Here is a 15,064-nt window from a genome sequence, read left to right as displayed (position 1 = left end):
ACCTCTGAGGGCTTCACAGAACAGCTGTATTTATGCTGAGATTAAATTACACACAGGTGAACTCTATTTACTAATTAGGTGACTTCTGAAGGCAATTGGTTCCACTAGATTTTAGTCGGGGGTATCCGAGTAAAGGAGGCTGAATACAAATGCATGCCACACTTTTCAGATTTTTGTAAAAAAAAATTTTTTATTTATATAAAATGTTTTCCTTCCACTTTACAATTATGCAGGGCTCGACAAAACTCAGGTCACAATAGCAACTGCAAATTGCGTCCTAGAGCCTGGGTTACACAGAAGCAGAGTTCGGAATCCTCCCATGTGGCCCACTCATGGGTGTGCGGACTAGCGTCGGGCTGGCCAATAATTAAGGCTGCAAATTTGCAGCCTGCTGGAGTGGGATACACACCCCTATGTGCGAACCGGTGCCCTCTGATGGACGGTGCTTGCTCTCACTGCTCGCCCACCTCCGACATCCTTTTCCAAGGTTGAGGTTGTGGGTTTGATCGGTCCCCCACTGCTGAGTGGATGGGGGGAATGCCACCTCATCAGTGCAGCCTCAACCATGCCCAGAGTCTCCCATCAGTGCAGCTTATCAGTGCCCATAAGTGCCGCCTAATCGGTGCTTATCGGCGCAGCCTCAGTGTCGCCTGTCAGTGCATATCAGCGCAACCTATCAGTGCCACTTTTTTAATTTTGGATCTTTTTTCGCTTGCCATTTCTTATTGCCTGACACCCTGGACATGCAGTTCTGGGCGGTGGGCAGCTGATTTAAAAAACTGACTCCTAATTTTTTAGCTGGCTCCTAGGTTCTAAGCAAATTTGTCAAGCCCTGCAATTATGTGCCACTTTGTGTTGGTCTGTCACATATAATCCCAATAAAATAAATGTTTACGCTTTTTGGTTGTAATATGACAAAATGTGGAAAAGTTCAAGGGGTTTGAATACTTTCCCCCCCCCCCCCCTTCAAGGCACTGTATAAAGAACTTGCACGCAGGCACCTTTTTAATCGGTCATTGAGACATTAAAATGTAATTGAGGGATGCAGTATGTTGTGAGTGTGGTATGGAATCTTTATTAAAGGAGTTGTAAAGGTTCATTTTTTTAAAAATAATAAACATGTCATACTTACCTCCACTGTGCAGCTCGTTTTACACAGAGCGGCCCCGATCCTCCTGTTCTGGGGTCCCACCACGGCTCTCTCGGCTCCTCCCCGCAATAGCTAAGCCCCTCAGGAAGCTCTCTCCCAAGAGGGTTACCTTGCGGGTGCGCTCTCGTCTCATACACTCTGCGTCCATAGACACAGAGTGTATGTCTCAGTCCCGCGTCATTGGATTTGATTGACAGCAGCAGGAGCCAATGGCTGCGCTTCTATCAATCTATCCAATCAACGCCAAGACTCTGTGGAGAAGAGGACGCCGGGGACGAGCCGAGCAGGTAAACGGGCTTAGGTAAGTAAAACGGGGGGGGGGGGGGGGGTTGCTGGGGAGCTGATTTCTTACCATTGTATAAATATCTAAAATTTTACTTATAAATATAAATTTTTGACTATTAATTAAAAAGTATAGTGATACAATGTCATACAGAACTGGAATTTCTGGTGATTGATATTTCACACACACATTATCAAAACATCAACACGGCAATAAAATGATTTTTTTAAATATTTTACAATTAACTCAGGGAAGCTCAAATTGTTCTGTTAGAAAAATATGTGCGGTAATCGCGCCTTACTTCCAAGAATACAATATGCCTCGGGGAAACAGTCCTCTAAATTTCTCCGGCCGAAAGGAATCCAAAGTATGTCTCACGGAGTCAACAGATGGATATTGCCAATTTGAAAGAAATATTAATCCAAATTGAATGGGACAATAAATACTCTCCCTGGGACCACAGAAATTTTAATTGATATAATACAAGTTTGTGTCTGAATTTCCCCAAACACGGCTTCAATAATACACAGCCTAGACCATCAATATGGGCAAATGATAATGATAAATCACCCTACACACTGTGTATGATAATGTCAACACAATAATTTATAAACTACAATCCCTTCAATTATGAGAGAAAAAGAGAATTAATATTTGTCTGGTCTGTATCTTACCAACAGTTTAGAAGGGGAAAATATCCGTCAAAATCCAAGTACATCTAGTGGTTCCAGTCACAAGGTCCAGCAAGATGGGGAGTAGTTAAATATCATCAGGCTTCTTGATCGTCTAGGGGTGTATCCGGCATGTGGGTCTGTGATCACTCTCTATGGACCTCACATCTGGGACAAAAAGCTCATAAAATTATCATAAGCTCAGCCCAGAAAGTTTGGCTTTATTCTCCATTGGTTGGGGAACTTTAATGATTTACCTGGTGAGTCCAGGTAATATCTTCAGCTACAAGGTGTGTCTGAGGACATAAAATGTGTTCTGAATTATTTATTAAAAGAAAATATGTCCTCTTTCATAATGGGCATCTATCTATATATTGGTGCTTATGAATATATATCTATATTGTTCAGGGACCCCTGCAACTGGTACAAAATACAATACACTTAGTATAAATTTGATCAATCAATATAACACAAAATGGACGTTTATATGGATAAATGTATGACTCCTGCATATCCCATGAAAACCTTTTTTGTCTTAGGACAACACATTTTATATGGGTATTTTCATGTAGATGCGATCACGGTTTCTATGTCTTTACAACAATGATGGGTATCTAAACACAATTCTTCATTTGTTCTTCAAAATGTATATTTCTCTCTTATGGCAGATTACTCATGGGGTCAGTGGATCTTAAAATTATGGTCATATCTGTGTCCTGGAGTCTTAATATGGCATTTCAATCGCTTATGATCACATATATTTTAAAAAAACACATACATATAGGAATTAACTGTTCTCCTAGAGCCTTTGAAAATAACTTTGGACAGGCTTACTAAAGGCTTAGAGAAGGGTTTAGCTGTACAAACAATTTCTCCTTATAGGCACTTTTAGACAATGTCATTATATACTGTTCATATATTTGGGACTGTTGTCGTTTTGGTGTAACATTAACCTCGCATCTCAGTCATTGTCTGAGGGAAAGATTGAGTCAACGTTGGGGTTTGAGTAGGGAGGCAATTTCACCCTTTGAAACAATGGGGTTATTTACCCAAGCTTTTCCTTTAATTAAAGGTTTTGTAACTTAGGTCTGAAAACACACATTTGACCACAATCAGCTGGTTTCATGTCAGATTCATGTTTACTTGGTTTTGACATAAGTTTTGTCTCTTAACTTTAACTCTCCAATGGATGGTATGACTTAATCCACCTTCCTTGTTGGGAGGAGGGGATGTTTTACTGGAGTGATGACTCCTAAGTTGAAAGTTCCATGAAAATGTATAATATTTTAATGTATCTCGGCCATGACAAGTATGTATTGGAATCGGCTTGAAAACATGCAGGCCAGATTCAAAGTGTTGTGATGCATTGCCTTTACACACATTAAAATGTGATATGGTAAGGTAAGCTTGATTGTTCTGAATGTGCTGTCAACTTTAATGGATTTAAAATTTTTAATGGACATGCACTTTTTTTTTATCGCAGTGCCACAACACACAGATGGTAGCCATAATTTGTGCTAAAACACAGGCCTGTTTTGATATTTTGCGGTACCATTCCAAGTGAATGGTATTGAAGTAATGTGGAGAAATAACTGGTGATACTCCAAGCATGGAGAAGTGCTTATAGATGTATGGAAAGATGTATTTTTTTCGGCAAAGGATATTTATATTATGTTATTAAGGGCTTGTTTAAACCTTAAAATTTGTGCTTATGAAAGCAGGCTAAACGTGAAGGGCACATAAAAACAATTGACAAACACCTGGAAACCAATTGGTTTCTTTGCAGAGCTGCACCAGATTTTGCACTCACAAGTAATGTTCAAGTAATTAGGGTGTTGCGCTGTAAAAATGCATTGAACAGCCCCTACACAATGTACACCTGCATGCATTATACAGATCAGAACACGCATAAACTTGTGTGAACAGGCTATAGGTGTTTGTTATTTGTCTTGCAAACTGAGTAATTCAGTGCGGTTTCTTTTCTGTTGTAATTTGCATTGCTACAGGACTTTTTTTTTGTATTATCTCAAAAGGTGTGTGTGTTTGTTTTATTGCACTAATAATCGATTATCCATGTTCACTGCCAATTTATGCCTGACCATTTTTACTGAGCTGACAAGGATTGAGAACTGCTAAATCAGTTCATTTTGCCTTTTTTGTTTTGAATAGAGTGGAGAGATTAGAGCCTGTCTGTGCCAGTTAGGGAGATTCACTCCTTCCATTTGTACAGTTTACCATTTAGGACCGAAATGAGAAAAAAAAAATCTGATAGGGTTATAACTCTGTTAAAAAAAGAAAAACGCTTTTGTTCTACCTAAAGTGCTTAGTTATCGCAGGTATTTACTGACTATTTGATCACCAACATCGAAGGTCTCAATGCCATACTAGAACATACCTTTTGTTTGAAAATAAGAATTTGGCCATATATATAAAAACATTGAAACATTTGTTGGTACCCATACAGCTCATCGAAACAATGATTCAGTCTTCCTAAGAGATGAAATGAAAACTAAATTTCATGTATATTTGCATGCCCTTTTAGTATGTTATAGAGTAAAGCAAAGACAGTCTGGAAAGCAAAAGTTATTATTGTAGATAGATGTTCTAGAATGGCCTGGACAGATATGTTAGTACCTCCAGAGAAGATCATAAAGACTTGCATCATAGTGATATTTCAAACTAACTATTCTCTTTTATTAGTATCAGGCCCCTTTTACACGGGCACCATCAGTTTAGCCACGTTAAAAACGTATCAGTTCTTATCCGTTGCTTCATCCATCTTCTGTTCTGTTAATCTCCATTTTCATCCGTCTTCCATTCCATTAATATCTGTTTTCATCCGTTAAAGTACACGTTTACATGCGTTTTTGTATCCGTTTACAGGAGTTTATGTGCCTTTAAGGAAATTACCCAGAAAGCATTGCTCCTCCCATCCTACATTGCCATGTGTGAACAATTTGCCGACTACTTTCTATCTCCATCAGAAGTTCCATGGCAGTACCAATATATAAATAATGCAGTGCAAATTTAAATTTATTAAATAATTTGGTTATTTCATTGTGTTTTGATAGCATAAAAAGACACAAAAGCACATATGTTCAAACTCTTTTAGTTTTATTATTCTGTATAAACCGTTTAAAATAAAGGTTTTTTCACTTTGTTTTTTTAGTTGTCAAAGTATGAACTTTGAATTATTTCTTTAAAATGGATCTTAACTGATTGGACGTTAACGGCCATTGTCAGTTAATATCCGTTTTGACGAATCTGGACGTAGCCTTGTACGTTAAAAAAAAAAAAACGGATTAAAAGGGAAGCGGAGGTTAATGGATGGTCATCCATTTGCCCATAGGAATGCATTGTCGTCCGTTGACGGATGGAAGAAAAACGGATAGTCCGTCCGTGTGAAAGGGGCCTCACACATGTCTTCAATCTTGTAATCAGTCTATTTTAAATGAAGAAATGTAGTCCCTGTTCTGTTTGGTAACATTGTATGCACCACACTAAACATGAACCAGTGAAAATAAAGGAGAGAGTTGTCTAAGGAGATCAGAGAAAAAGTTATAGACCAGCATTTCAAAGGTAAAGTTTAATAATCTCAAAGAGATACAAGCTGAAGGTCAAGGCGCATCAGTGTCTGAATGCACCATCTGTTTTTTGAGCAAAAGTGGGCTGAAGGGGAGAAGACCCAGGAGGACTTTGCTGTTGAAAGGTAAAAAAAAAAACCCCTAAAAGCCAGACTGGAATTTGCTGAAATGCTTGTAGACAAGCCACAATGCTTCTGGAATGAAGTCCTGTGGACAGAGGGGACAAAGCTAGTTTTTGGACAAGTCATATATGCTCTGTTCAGACACAAAAATAAAGCATTTTAGAAAAGAACACTGTACCTACCGTGAAACATGGAGGAGGCTTGATTATGCTTTGGGGCTTTTTTGCGGTTTCTGACATGGGATATCCTAGACTGGGGCAGGGTATAATTAAATCTCAAGACTATCAAGAAATTCCAAAGCAAAAAACGCTGCCCAGGGTCAGATAGCTTTGCCTTAGTTTGCAGATCATGGATCCTCCTACGGGATCCCAAAGCACACTGCTAATAGCACCCAAGAATGCCAAGAACAAAACATGGACTGTTCTGTAGTGGCCCTCCTGAGTTTTGATCTTAATTTCAGACATCTATGTAAAGAGCTGAGACATGCAATCTGGGGAACATACCAGGCTGCTATACCAGTTTTCTCAAAAAGAGGGCTGCAAACTACCTGTTGGCAGGCGTAGAAGTCTCATTTAAGAGCTACAGACATTTCTTGTTTTGTAGTGATAGCTTCTAAGGTTAGCACAACAGAATTATGGGTTAAAGGTCCCATAATTTTTGTTCATTCCATTTTGTTTTCTTTTAAAATATTCTGTTGCTTCAAAAGCAAAAGTTGTCATATTTGGTCAGGTAATTTTTCAAGTTACTTCAGAAAAAATTGTGGTTTTACATTTTGGTCCAGGTATACAACAAGCTGCTTCTCACCTGTGTCAGGTATCCATGTTTGTAAGTGTGGTGCAACGGAAAGCTCCTGTCAGCTGCAACAAATGTGAATGAATATAGCTGGCGCCTGCGGTAGCTCTTGCGATACAGCGGGCGCCGCCTATATTCATTCACTTTCTTTTGTGGAAGAGTACCAACAAATTTGTCCACGGCTGTAATTTACATGCTACAGCTTTTACAATCCATATGCATATTTACTCTGCACTTCCACTGGCCACCCAACATAATCCCAATAAAATACTCTGTTTATGCCTTAAACAAAGCTGTTAATACAAAACATTTACTTTAAGACCACATCAAATTTCTGCTGAATTTTGTCATTAGTGGGAAGTTAATCAGCAATTTACATAATTAAAATACATATTTAGGTTTGCAGCAAACTCAAGCCCCCACATATAATAACAGTATTTTGGCCAATATTTGTTTTCCTATGATCATCAGCTTCATCTAGTGGCCATAATGTTATATTTTTCAGATTGAGATATTTCAGTAAAGTACCACAATATAGGCACTAAATGGGGCTGAATACTGTGATTCTGCTTTAAGTAGAATGAATTTGGGGTGCAGTTTTATGTATGTCATTTCTGAACATGGTACAAGGCACATTTTAGCTGGCATCATTCACTGTAAACCATTTATGATAAATTAATATTTTTTGACCCACTTCACGGATTTATCTTCTAGGAGGATCTTTTGCCGAGGGATATTGAAAGTATAATTGATGACTTAAAAGCTGGGAAAATACCTACTCCTGGACCCAGGTACCCATTTTTTTTAAGTGTTCGCATATTCTTGTAATTAGATACATATTCTAAGTAATTTAGATAAACCACAGATCTAGCTTTATCTTGTCTCCTTGATAAAACAAAAGGGTATCCTGTTATAACGTTGAGGGTTTCATGCTATCATTCACCCTTCAAAAGCACCTTCCTTTTTGTTTCCTGTCATTTATTTTGGTTACTGGGTAGAGGATGCCAATGTCTAATTTATCAGTTTACAATACATAGACCTTCAATGTGCAGATCATTTTTATTTTCACTTTATAGCTTATTTTATTTTGTGCTTATTTGTATGATGGCTCTAATGCTTCGGTATTGTTTGAAAACAGATTGGCTTGCTCTGGAACTCTCCTTAATTCTGGAGAAATCCTTTAAAATATAATACAAATATTCAGCTAAGTGGTGCTGCAAGCTGTGTCTGCTTTTATGAGTCACAGAGCTATTCATACTAATACCATCTTTCCTTCTTGAAAGCCATACTGCACTTGATGCACAATTACTCTTAATGTTGAGCATGCAGCACTTCTGCTGCTGGGCAATTATCAGATAAGAGTATGAAAGGTCACCCAGCATCAGTACTAATGTTACAAGGTAAGGTATGCTTCAAGGGGCTGTAAAGTCTAAACGTTTTTTTTTTACCTTTTTTTTTTTTAATGCATTCCTTGTATTAAGGTAAAAAATGTTTTGTATCAGCATCACCTCCTCAATTTACCAAAGACCTCATTCTATCCAGCACCGTGCAGGTCTGCAGATCTCTTCTCTCCTCACTTCTGGGTCTCGCTGGCTTTGCTGTGGTATCGGGAGCCATTGGCTCCCAGTGCTGTCAATCAAAGCAAGTGAGGAGGAAGCGGGGGCGAGCGCACACAAGTACCCCCATTAGAAACTGCTTCCCGTGGGGGCACTGAGAAGAGGTTCCTGTCCGCTCTGTGCGATTCCATTGCTCAGAGTAGGCAAGTATAGACATGTTTTTGTTTTTTTTCCAATTACCTTCACAAACTCTTTCACTATTCAGAAGTTGGTGTTTGTTGCTATTGTAAAGGTTACATTATATATATATATATATATATATGTATATATATATATATATATGTGTTTTTTTATGTGTGTGAATAATGTAACAGTGTTCTAAAATGAGCATCACTGCACATTAATGCATTGCTATAGATCCTAGAAGAGTATACTGATCAAATTATCTTTTTAAATACTTTAGGAATGGCCGTTTCTCGTGTGAACCTGCTGGAGGACTTACCTCTCTGACTGGACCTCCAAAAGGACCAGGCTTTGGTGTGCGTGCAGACCTCTAAAATTACTGTGTAATATAACTGCAAAGCTTAACCCTTATACACATAAATAAAACAGTTTTGTTCCAATATTCCTGAGTTGTATAGTCTGTGTATATGCACTGCATTACATTTGGCAATGGTAGGATCTGTATGTTGCTGTTTGGTGATGGGAGCCAGGAGCAGTACTTTTTTTTTTTTTTTTGTTTTGTTTGGATTGACACCACCTTAATGGGCTGCCCTACACACAATTGCCCCAAAGAAGCTTCAGAACTTTTTTTTTTTTTTTTTTTTTTTAGAGCGGAGCTTGGTGCATTTGTTACTGTGCAGTGCATTCTGAAATGCAAGGAAACGCACTTATGTGAATGGAGCCTCATTGTTCTTTGTTCATTTTCACTTTCAGGACCCATTCACATTTAGCGTAGTGGGAGTGCACGCTTGTTTTTTCCTGTGACACGCATAGGGCAGCCTATCGATTTCAATGGGCTGCGCTACATGTGGCTCATGGGACATTTTGGTGTGTTGTGGGTTGTTTGTAAATGGGTGGATGATGAAGGGTGTGTGCTAATGAGGTCAGCTGGTTAACTCCTTCCTGTGTCATGACCTATAGCCTATCCAGGAAGTAAGGTAGAACAAATGGATAAGTTTCCATGAATATAGTGAAGTGTGTGTAGAATTCATTTCTAAGCCCTGGATTTTTCTGTAAAGGTGAACTTACCCTTTTAATCCTAATAATAAAAAAAATCTGCAAATTTATTGAAAATGAACATGATCCAATTATGTATGCTAACAATAATTGATGTCCAAACGTGCTTGTGTCCAACAATCTTATGTCCAAACAATACAGACCCATAAAAGCAGTGTCCAAACATATCTATAAATCCATGAAAAAAAAACAAAACATATATCACATCCACAGCCATGTGTATTACAATAAAGACATATAAAAATAGGTGAATACTACCAAAAAATGTATGACCATAAAATGGATAGTGTCAAATAATTAATCAGTGTTGATCACATATAAAGTAAATACACAATAATACTTAATCATCAGATGTGCCAGTGATTAGTAGAAACCCGTGCTGGTTCCATGAGCCAGACACCAAACATAAAAAACATGAAACTTTAAAAATCCATAAAAAATGTGTAGAAAATAGTGAAGAAAACATCAACAGAGTTCAAAGGGGGTGATGATGCATAGCCAGATGGTATTCACAGAATTTTAGTTGCACCAAATCTGGCGAGTGGGCAGAAGGGAGACCACAAGTGTGCATAGATTGTACATTAGTGTCGGGGCCAACACCAGGAGTAGAGGAGGCTTACCGGAAAAAATTGACCTGAATTGGCGTACGCCAGACAAGTCAAAAAAGCATAATAACCACTGGTTCTAGGAAATGCGTCTAGTCAGATGTCATCAACAGATGGTGGAAAGAAAAGGGGGGGCGCACGGCTTCCTCTCCCATAGGTAATCCAGCATAAGCCAAACGTGTAGTTTCATATGCCATGCAAGGAGCAAACGAAACTCACATAGCGTAATAACGTTTTAAAACACTAGTTTATTAAAATAATAAAAAACAGACTCACCTTTTGGAAGAACGAAACAGAGCTCAAATAGCGGCGATCGTGAGGGGTCCACCCGACATGTTTCAGCTAAGGAGCCGTCATCTGGGGTATGGACCACCCTCACCTCACCGCTCTATAAACAGAAGATGACCCCCACTGGGAGTGTCTACAAACCGGAAGTGCAACAAGTAAGAATCGCTTCCGGTTTACAGGGTCATAGGATGACTAATTGAATAGTTATATTAAGAACAAATTAATGAAGCAGAGAACCATGTATCTCATGTTTCTAAATTAGGAGATTAAAAATGAAAAATAAGTACAAAAAAACGGTAAGTTGTGCCCTGAATCAGTCCATCTACCAGGAACTGGTCAGAGCGCTAGCCAAGCCTCCCTTTCAGCCAGCCTGCTCCTCAAGCCTCACTTTCATATGTGATGCACTTCCCATCACACAGAGAGCCTCACACAAACCAAGCCTCAATCTGAGGCGAAGTGTCAGCAGAGAGGAGAAATAAATCAGTGCACTGAAAAAAGGCATTAGTGTTAAAATAAAAACAGATTGAAAAAGAAAAAAAGGGGATAAAAATTATTACACAAGGCTAATGCTTGCAATAACAAAAGGTGATATAAGGACATTCTAATAAGGTTAATTAGTGATCAATTTTAGAATCATGGGCCATAATATTAAAGGGACACTGCCAATGGGGGAAATCAACAGCGTACATATCAAAAATTGCATTCTAAACCGTAATTATCCCGGACTCCATGACATAAATTAAGACAACCAATAATCTTGTATAGTAAAAAAATAATAACAATATTCTTTGTCATTTAGACAATAAGAGAGATCATATTTATATTCAAGCTTGGTTAATAAAAGAGTTGATGTCCCACTCCACGTTGATACCCTGTGGAAAATGGGACCCAGTAGGTCTCTAAACGCGAGACACCTCTAAGAATCGACCTGCCCCGCCAGGGGGGCACGTACCTATCTATAATGAGGAATTGAGTACCCACAGGGTTCCGATCGTGAACCTCCCTGTAGTGTCTAGGGACAGTGTGTTTAGTACTGCCTGCTTTAATGAGATTGATGTGTTCCGAAACCCGTGTAGTAAAAGATCTGATGGTCCGGCCGACATATTGCTTTCCACAAGGGCAAGTTAAAAGATAAACTATTCCTGTAGTGGCACACGTGCAGAAATGTTTAATTTTGTAAGTACGGCCGGTCACGGTGGAAGAAAAACTATAACTAGCCCTTCTGCCACAGGTATTAAATTTACAGACCAAGCACTTTTTACAAGGATAAAATCCAATCAAGTTGTGGAAAAAGGATGGTCTCTCTGGTGGGTTGATGACATTAGGTGCTAACCTATTCCGGAGAGATGGAACACCCTTAAACACCACCTTTGGAGTCTTAGGCAACAGAGGTCCCAAGATTTTATCTGTTTTTAAAACATCCCAGTGATTTTCAAAGATTTTCTTAACATGCTTGTGCTGCATGGAGAAAGATGTCAAGAAGGACCATTTGAATTCATCATTCGTTTGTCTAGGTCTATCCTCTAATAATGACTGACGGTCTGTTGCACAAGCACTTTCGATCTCATTATCTAAATCCACAGAGTTATAACCCTTCTCCAGGAACCTATCTTTCAAGGTCATGGCCTGTAGTCTAAAAGTGTCTGAATCAGTACAGTTCCTTCGTAATCGTAGGAACTGACTTTTGGATTACCTATGGGAGAGGAAGCCGTGCGGACCCCCCCTTTTCTTTCCATCATCTGTTGATGACATCTGACAAGACGTATTTCCTAGAACCAGTGGTTATTATGCTTTTTTGACTTGTCTGGTGTACGCCATTTCAGGTCAATTTTTTCCGGTAAGCCTCCTCTACTCCTGGTGTTGGCCCCGGCACTGATGTACAATCTATGCACACTTGTGGTCTCCCTTCTGCCCACTCGCCAGATTTGGTGCGACTAAAATTCTGTGAATACCATCTGGCTATGCATCATCACCCCCTTTGAACTCTGATGTTTTCTTCACTATTTTTCTACACATTGTTTATGGACTTTTAAAGTTTCATGTTTTTTATGTTTGGTGTCTGGCTCATGGAACCAGCACGGGTTTCTACTAATCACTGGCACATCTGATGATTAAGTATTATTGTGTATTTACTTTATATGTGATCAACACTGATTAATTATTTGACACTATCCATTTTATGGTTATACATTTTTTGGTAGTATTCACCTATTTTTATATGTCTTTATTGTAATACACATGGCTGTGGATGTGATATATATATTGTTTTTTTCTGCCTTGAGTCTATAGGTGTGTTGGCTGCTTTTCACTTTCAATCTAAACGTAGCGCTGTACTTAATTTTTATTTTTGCTTTCTGTAAATCCATGAAAGACTTAAAGTGGTTGTAAACTCATTACAACCACTTTAACCTACAGGTAAGCATAGATTAAGGCTTACCTGTAGGTGCAAGAAATATCTCTCAAACCAAAAAGATTTAGGAGATATTTGCAGGAATAGTGGCACCAATGTCTATGGCGCATGCGCCGTAGACTTTGGACGCAGGCGCACTGAGCGTGCAGTTTCTAACGGCGATCATGCTGTTAGTGGCGGCACCAGTGCGCATGCGTGGGAGTGACGTCATCGCGGCTCCGGCTAGTAACAGCGCCGGAGCCGTGATACCCGGAAGTCACTCCGGGATCGATGGCGGCGTCTGAGGAGGCGAACGAGGGCCGATGCCGGGGCTTCGATCTCAGGTAAGTAATTCATAATGAGCTAGTATGCTATGCATACTAGCTCATTATGCCTTTGCCTTGCAGGGTGTATTATTTTTTTGTTTTAAGAGGCTTTACTTCCTCTTTAAACAATATTTGTTTTTTGTTTTTTAATAAATGTAGTGTCTGCCACAGCTGCTGAACCAAACTTGAATTTTTTCTTCCTGTGAATCCCACCACCACTCTTACTTGAAAGAAATTATCTATCCGCAACAAGGTCTTGCAGACATATCCCTTTTGGAGCTGGGGTAAATGCTGTCACTCCACCAATGGTGGTAAAGATGTCAACGCTCTCAGGATAAAACCACGTAGGCAAACTCAAGGAAAACACAAAAGGGACAACGTATAATTTTGTATTTAATTAACACAGTAAAATACACTTGCATGTAAAAAAAGACACCCTTGCTTTAAAGTGGTGTTCCGACCGAAATTATACTTTTTAAATAAAAATACCCCTATAATACACAAGCTTAATATATTCTAGTAAAGTTAGTCTGTCAACTAAAGTCTGTTTTGTTAGTTTATAGCAGTAGTTTGTTATTTTATAAACTTACAGCAGGCCATGGCCATCTTAAGTGTGGGCATCTGAAGCCAGACTGTATTTCTTCCTGGATCTCATCCTTGCAGATCTTGCACATGCTCACTGCAGCACAAGCAGTGTAATAGGTTTCAGGTCAGGTTTCCATAGCAACGGCAGTTTCAGAGGAAGTTGCCTCCCCTTCCCAGAAGGCATTGCAAACAGGAAATGATGCGATGGGCTGCGGTCAGGGAGGAGGAAGTGAAAAATGAATACAGCAGATATACAGTAGGTGCTGAGAAAAAAAAAAAAAATCCAATTTGTTTACAGTGCACAGTTTAGTGAGGGATGCTGAAGAGTTGTAAAAGTGGGTGGAACTCCACTTTAAGGATCCCACTATGACTTTGTAGCACTCGGGAAGCTGCACTTTGAGCCAGGCTGTGTGTCTGTCAGCGCTACATAGGCATTATTGCCGGTCTACTCTGTCTCCTAGAACAGTTCTTTCTCACACGAGTCCTCCCTTCGCTTTGCCCAACATGTTTTGTTGTGACATCATCGGGGACACAAGGTTAAGGGATTTAAAGCTAATCCATTCATAATGGACAAGTTAAGTGACCGACTATTGTGAACCAAATTCAATCACCAGCATCCAGTTGAATTGTGGACTTTTTAAAGCAAGATATTTAAAACAAGCATATAAATCATAATGAACAAAAAAGGCACTAAAACATTTAAAAAAAACCTATATATGAGAATAATTAAAACCCAAACTGCAAGCTTCTTTATCACCATAGATGGCACCTGAAAGTGTTTTCCAATCCAAGCACCATTACCACCCCTTATCTCCTTCCATGTAACCACTACTCACACTGTGAATAAATTAGTTATGTTCTATAGCATGAAAAATATATATAATGTGTTAAACGTAATGTTTGAGATATAGTATGACCCTTAAAAAAATATATATATGAAATTAGAATATTGTTACTGTAAAATTCCAAGATTGGCCTAAAAGTCAATCAAGAGAATATTAAGGGTCACTAATGTAACAATAGAGATCCATATATTGTGATCCTTGAGAATCAGTGTGTCCGCTTCATAGATCCACCAAGTTTCCTTTTTGGACATGGCTCTTTTGAAATCCACCCCCTCCCTGCGCCAATGTTCGTGTTATTTAAACCCACTGGGGTCCCTGTTCTGATGGATATTCCAGTGCTCCTTAATGTGGTTGAAAAACTTCACATATACCCAGTGAAGTAATTAGCCTCAGGTGATATACAGTTGTGCTCAAGTTTGCATACCCTGGCAGAAATTGTGAAATTTTGGCATCAATATTGAAAATATGACTAATCATGCTAAAAAACTGTCTTTTATTTAAGGATAGCAATCACATGAAGCCATTTATCACTAAGTTTTTTGGATCCTTTTTAAATCATAATAACAGAAATCACCAGGAATGTTTGGCCTTGGTACAGACACAGGTGGCACACACAGATTAAAATGGCA

General features: G+C 38.9%; 1 protein-coding gene across 1 annotated transcript in view; it reads left to right on the top strand.

Annotated features, from left to right (window-relative positions):
• The window catches only part of NDUFV2 (NADH:ubiquinone oxidoreductase core subunit V2), a 36,451-nt gene extending 27,668 nt beyond the window's left edge, over positions 1-8,783 (top strand). Inside the window, exons 5-6 of the mRNA XM_073631357.1 lie at positions 7,317-7,393; positions 8,622-8,783. Of these exons, the coding sequence (XP_073487458.1) occupies positions 7,317-7,393; positions 8,622-8,715 (171 nt within the window). The 3' untranslated portion in view covers positions 8,716-8,783. The remainder of the gene's footprint in view (positions 1-7,316; positions 7,394-8,621) is intronic.
• Positions 8,784-15,064: the final 6,281 nt, after the last annotated feature.

Source organism: Aquarana catesbeiana, linkage group LG05 (assembly GCF_042186555.1).
Source record: "Aquarana catesbeiana isolate 2022-GZ linkage group LG05, ASM4218655v1, whole genome shotgun sequence".
NCBI classification, from domain to species: Eukaryota; Metazoa; Chordata; class Amphibia; order Anura; family Ranidae; genus Aquarana; species Aquarana catesbeiana.
The sequence above is the reverse complement of the archived record's forward strand: the minus strand, read 5'-3'. Positions and strand labels throughout refer to the sequence as shown.